The following is a 6,719-nucleotide window of genomic DNA, read 5'->3' on the forward strand; positions in this document are numbered from 1 at the left end:
GACACAAATACAGAGACGACCTGACAATCTGAAAGGAAATTAATCACAACCTTTATTGATAAATAAGCAAAATAACTACATCAGAAAAGTTTGTTGCTCAAATTACTCTACATAATATCCCCCCACGCTTTTGAAGAACTTGGTTTTAAAACACTTTTTTAGCAATAATCATATTTTGAAAATTAAAAGTTGAGTTTTGATTACTACATTCTTGGTAAATGTATAACACAGAATTAATTTTCTACTTAAATAGTATTTGATTTATTCTTGTGATGTTTTTCAATACAAACATAAGTTAATATTTTTCAGTGATAAGGAGAGAAAAATCACACAAATGGGTAGCTCGCTTCAGTAGCAATTCCACACATGTTGTTGAGATTTCTGGCCATCATAATGTAGCCATTCATTCCCCAACTCGTTCCCCAGGAGTTCTTGAGTAGCCAGTAATCGCCTCCTTTCTTAACATTGCCGTATCCCACAGTCAAGACACATTGGTCTAGATCCACGGTCGAGCATCCCTTCGGGCGGTAAACTCCTGTAACAGTAATAGAAACAAATTGTAAAAAACGAAAAATTATCAAACTGTCTAAGTTATTCTTATGATCTATATGGCTTTCAAGCTAATATTTGTCAATACTAGTAGTTTACCTCGTTTGTATAGATAGAAGGATTTAAGACTTGCGTCGATGCAGACAGAGACAGGACCAATCTTGGCTACAGCACTTTGGAGGCTCGTCTCGTTGCCCGTCGGGAGGCTCACATAGCCTACGCCTGTAGCGCCGTTGTTCTTGGGATTGTAACGACAGTCATTGTCCTGCAATACATAATAATTTTTGAAATATTGGTTAACAGTAAATTAGTAGGTAAAATAAATAATATAACAAAGAAAATATAATTTTAATTCAGTATTATTCATCACTATTATACTGAACTTAGTCAGGTTCTATGTGTCCACTGCATGGTTGCTAATATATTTAAACGCAAAACACCCACACAAACCTAAACAAACACACATTTATCAGCCTAATAACTTATTTATTTTAATACTTATGGATATAGAGGCTTGTAAGAACGATTTGCTCCATGAAGATGTAGTGAGTGAAATATACGCCTTCATTACCTTTCATTCGATAACTCATTGCAGAATTAAGCAAAAATTTAATTTTCATTAAAATAAAATTTTATTCCTTGACAAGTATTTTATTTGTGTAATACAAATTTACTATAACAGCTCATAAAAATATTGTTTGTTTTAATAATTAGATTATGAACAAACGTTGCAAGGAAATTGTGGTAAGTTGAAATATGCGTTAATAGAATTCAAGTGAAATTGATGTTTTAAATTATTAGATGGAAAAACCATCAAATGTTTAATTGTGGCTAAGTAAAAATTGATAAATTATCTCCCCAAGACCTTCCGTCCTTTTACAAAATTATTATTTTATAATAATGTATTTCAACTTCATTGAGTACTTTATTTCAACCATAGCTAGAGCTTTATTTAAATATGTGAAAAGTATTAATATATATATATATATATATATATATATATATATATATATATACACACGTTACATTCCTTAAAAAAAAGTATAACACAGGTTTTTTTAGCCTATATAACAAATCCAAACATTCTTAGCCAAATATGAATGGTTAAAGCATTCATCATAAACAGGCCTAATTAAAAAGGTAAAACTAGATCACAAATTTCCATATGGCATTCATAGTTTCCTCTTATCTCTCAGCTGTTTGTGCAGTATTGCTTTCATGAACTAAAGACATTAAACACTGATGTGTCCTATACAGGTCCAAGTAGGATAATGTGGGTTAAACATGCTTGCAAATAAAAGAAAACAAACGCAATTACACATAAATAATTAAAAAAGCGTACTGTAGTCTAGGATTGACATGTATTTCATAAACTTGCCATGAACACGTATGCGTGTTATGAGTACAAGAGGGACCAACTCACAAGTTTTTCTATAGACAATGTACTAATAAACCAATAATAAAGAAAGTATTTATATTATATATTTATATGGATTTGATATTTAATACAATGTAGGGAAAATTGTTTTTCAATAACCTAACCTCGCCTTCAAAAGGATACGATGCTTCTGTGTCAATGCCCTTGTTAATGCTGACGTAAGTGAAGGCCTTCTCCGGACATCCGCCTTCACAACCCTGATTTCCATCTTCCGTTGAGCAGTCAACCAGGTTCTGTTCACTCAGCGATACCAATGTATTGGTCTTCAGAAAGTTCTGACCCTCTAGACTGCCAGTCTGTAAAAAACACAAGTATCATAAAAACCCTTTGCATATTGTTTTTGAAACACATACATTATTTTTTTAGTATTCTGTAACACTCGATGAAATGTTTCTTAATTCACTGAAGGCTTTAAACCCTTTTAAGTTTTGAAATTGTTATATTTCAATGAATATTACATTTTAATTATAACTACATAAATTTACTGGAAATATTAAAGAATATATCCTGGATTTGATTAAAGGCTTCTAAATTCGATGATGATAAAATTTAATAAAACATTTATTTTACTTAATATTGATATTCATTTATCTTGCAATTTAAAGACAAGCAAAATAGCTTTTTGAATACAAAAAAGAGTGCCAAATTATAGCAATGCATAAAACAAATTTCAAAATAAATCATTTTAAGATAAGACTTAATACTAGAATTTATATAACTAATATCTATAAAATACGTTCACCAACGCAGAATTTACGACTAAGATGTAAACTTTTTAATTGGAGTATAAAATATACGTTCAAGTATGGGGGTTGGTTAATGTTTTTGATATAAATGTACCATGACTACATTCTATGATCTGTATTTTTATAAAAAGCATGATAACCACGTACAAATACTATTCAAGTTATTAAAACTTTTTCCTGTGCTTAGTAATTATGTCTACTTCTTACTTGGCTAATGTTCGTAATTATTACGTGTGATTTATTATATAAAATAAATTATGTTATATCTAATTGGACTGTTTTTTTGTTCTAAATTAAGATAACTAACCGCACTAAAAGCCCAGCCTGACCCACAGAAGCCTTGATCTTTCACTTCAGTTACTGCTCCCTTCTTCCTCCAGTCCACATTATTAGGCAACTCGACTCCTGTCGTTTCCTTGAAGGGCTCCCCACCGCGTAGCTCTCCCTCTGGTCGTCGATAGCCCTTCCTTGAGAGTATTTCGTCAGGAGACTGTAAATACATGACTATAAATTATTTAATTTTTTTACGAACTAGGAATAATATTTCACGTTATTTTTTACACATGATAACTTATAGATTATCCTTTTTCCAGTAGAAACAATTAATTCATGTATATAGTAAACTTGTTGATTGGTTTATATAAGCTACTTTCTGATATTTGGGGTGGGTATATAATATTCTAGACTTAGCATTAGTAATATTTCATTTCTTTCAGTTCATATATCTATATGTCTGCACAAAATCTCAAAAATTAACCTATCTAAAGACTTTAAATTTTGCACGAACATCATTACTACATTATCAGCAATATGCTGGATAATAGGCCATGTCTCTCCTATTCATTTAACTCAGCGTTAATGATTAATTTACATAGGTCTAAAGAGTAACTGTGATGGAAACGGAAATATAGCAAAATAAACTATAATTTATATGAAATTTTAATAAATTAAAATCGTATCTATAAAGTAAAAAGAAGATATACTAGACTGAAGTCAATGATAAGAGACGGTGAAATTCGATTCGAGCGCACTCCTGCGTTGTACTACAATTGTTTGCTTACTGGAACTGTTAATGTTAGAACTCTGCTCTAAAACGTAACTTACTGAACGTATCTTGGAAAAAGATCTCGATTAAGATTTCATATTGCATTTTAAATTTGGTACAAAACTTCATTCCCACATAGATAATAATAATTTCTACGATGGTGTATTTTATTCCATGGTATTTGGCTGAGCAACAAACTTGTAAAGAACATTTGTAGAAAACTCTGTTTGCGTGTTTACTTGAATTTAAAAAAATATTTTTCTTCATTAATAAAATATAGAAATAAGCTTTAAGGAACTAAAATACATTATCCCAATACCTTAAAAAGGAATGAGATAATTCATAATTACACTACTAAAAGAACTTTTTCTATTTTTAAACTTGGTTTGCTTAAGTTATATCAGGCACGAAATACAAACCTTTTCCGCTTCTTGTTATCAGTACACAATTTATTTTATTTTACGCTGGAAATGTCTTTAAACTATTTCGTCTCTACTACGTCTGTTGGAAATCGTATTAAGTGCGTATCGAAGCCACAATCCCGGCATAAGTTGTGAACATTATAATATAATAGTGCAATAGCTATAGTAATATATATTTGTATATTGTATTGTATATTGCATATATCTGAACTGGGGTAGTTATCAGCATTATATTATAGGGTAAGGAATAAAAAACAACATTCAATTAAGCTGTACTGTAAAGTATACTTCTATTTTTAAAACTTCGAGTACTAAACTTTAAATTATATTTACTGTGTAATTAAAATTTCACACGTTCAAAAATTAATGTTACACCTCAAAAGACTGTAACATATATTCATAAATGTAAATAAATTACATTATTATTAAATTTTAAACACTATAGTCTAAGGCTTCTTTATTTATTTTTGTGTAATTTAAAGTGATCTTAGCTAGTAGCTAAATTAGATAAAAGTGAGAGAACACATTCGTGAAAATTATTTATGTTCTTAGATATAATATTGCTTACCATATCAGCGAAAATGTTGATTTCTACTTCGTATGTTTCCTCTCCTCTCTTGTACTTAGCATTGTGTTCCCGGACAAATCGTAAATTTTTTAAGAAAATACTCTTTCGCATTTCCTCTTCTCCTTTAGATATATAATCCTTATTGTTTTGCACCTAAGACAATATTGTATACGTGTAATCCATATCTAAAAAGTGTTTATCGCTTTGTCTTACAGCAATTAATAGTACTAAACCTAAACACATGATTGCTATATTATTTGATGTATTAGATAAGAATACATCCATGCAGGTGCAATTTAAGTTGATATAAGAATATTATAAGAAAGAGCAATTTATTTACTGTTCAATACATTTTTTTAAATTCTTTACTTATATTCATAACCGTATAGATTTAGTAAATGACTAAAGAACTTCATTTATTATTTTGAACATATTATGAATCAAATTTTGAATTAATTAAAATTAAAAATATATTAAGCTCAAAGATTTAAATATTTACTACGCTTTAAGATAAATTGTTTTAATTGCCAAGTTTTTACCTTAAATAATTCCCATTGAGATATTTCATGCTCAGACATCTCCAGAGATAGTGTGAGCGCCACCATCGCCAGAGAAAAGAGAAAGACAAACTTCATAGCCATCTGAAAAATCGATAATTTTAAATCATATATTTATTTATGAAAAAGGTCAGATATGAATATTTTAAAATGATATAATATTATTTCAAACCAAGAGCAATATTATTCATGACAGAAATAGTTTGTAGTACTTTGCCAGAAGATGTTACAGAGGTGAAAAGGTCTATAACTGTAAACAGTGCTTGCTGTATTTCCTCTTTCATCATAGAACAAGAGTGCAATGCTAATTTGGAACGTGAACATACTATGCCTGTTGGGTGACTGATAACCACTAATGCATCACTGTATTACTACCATATTGGGCTAGTCAGGCGAGTATTTCTTGTATGTTTCAGTAATATATTTGTTAAAACCAGCATGAATAACCAATAAGTGTTGACTATTCAATTTTCAGTGAAAATTTTACCGTTATGCAGAATAACTTTGTATACGTTGGTATACAAAGTTATTTATATCCCTTTCAAACAAATCTGGTTTTGCGATAAAACATCTTCATTGTGTCAATTCGTTTCGTGAAAATTCGTGTTATTGCAAAATATAGATTAAAAACAACATACTGTAGTTTAAGTTAAAAATGTAATTTATTTAATGTACTTATTTTTCCTTCATTGAACGTAACAATCGTTATATGTAATAAATTTAACGTAGTAAATATTTGAAATATAATTAGTACCTCTTTACACTTACCACTGAAACCAATCTAGACAGAATGCTTAACTGAAATAATGGACTAATCTTCTTAGATTTTATACGCTTTGTCAAGTGGACGAGTACTCAATATTGTCAATGTATTATCACTTGATGGCTTTATCTTGAGCCATATCCTCCCATTATTATATTCCATGTGCATAATTAATTGCACTTATATTTACTGAAACAAAGATTAATACGGAATTTCCAAGACTGCTTTACAGTTGCGTAAGAACCATCACTATGGGAAACGTCTTGCATGAAAAATTCTACGTTAAAGTACACAGTCATTATAATCGATTAATCTGTCATTAAAACTTACACGGAATTTTAATAGCGTAAAAAGAACATAACATACAAAATAAAAATAAACCTATAGTACTAAAAAAATTATTAATAAAGCTTTTTTAATTTACGATAAATATAGTTATAAAACGTAGACGACTGTAGCAGAGTTTACACTAACTTTAGTTTCTAAAGGTTTGTTTTGAATAAATAAAATATTTAAACACTTAGACGTAAGGATATATATGCTAAAGTAAGTATCGAAAACATTTTTTTTCAAAATGATAGCAGTAAAATAAAAACAATTATTAAGCCTTGAAACCATAAGTCCCGTGTAA

At 29.5% G+C, this 6,719-nt stretch overlaps 1 protein-coding gene across 1 annotated transcript; it reads right to left on the minus strand.

The window, feature by feature from the left end:
* Positions 1-233: 233 nt before the first annotated feature.
* On the minus strand, positions 234-6,111 carry LOC124361431 (procathepsin L-like). The gene is made up of 7 exons (XM_046815480.1): positions 6,094-6,111; positions 5,308-5,409; positions 4,769-4,921; positions 3,041-3,223; positions 2,092-2,283; positions 649-814; positions 234-535 (listed from the first exon to the last, which is right to left on the minus strand). The coding sequence occupies exons 2-7, from the start codon at positions 5,407-5,409 to the stop codon at positions 327-329; spliced, it is 1,005 nt and encodes a 334-aa protein (XP_046671436.1). The 5' UTR covers positions 6,094-6,111; the 3' UTR covers positions 234-326.
* Positions 6,112-6,719: the final 608 nt, after the last annotated feature.

This window comes from Homalodisca vitripennis, chromosome 4 (assembly GCF_021130785.1).
Source record: "Homalodisca vitripennis isolate AUS2020 chromosome 4, UT_GWSS_2.1, whole genome shotgun sequence".
NCBI lineage: Eukaryota > Metazoa > Arthropoda > Insecta > Hemiptera > Cicadellidae > Homalodisca > Homalodisca vitripennis.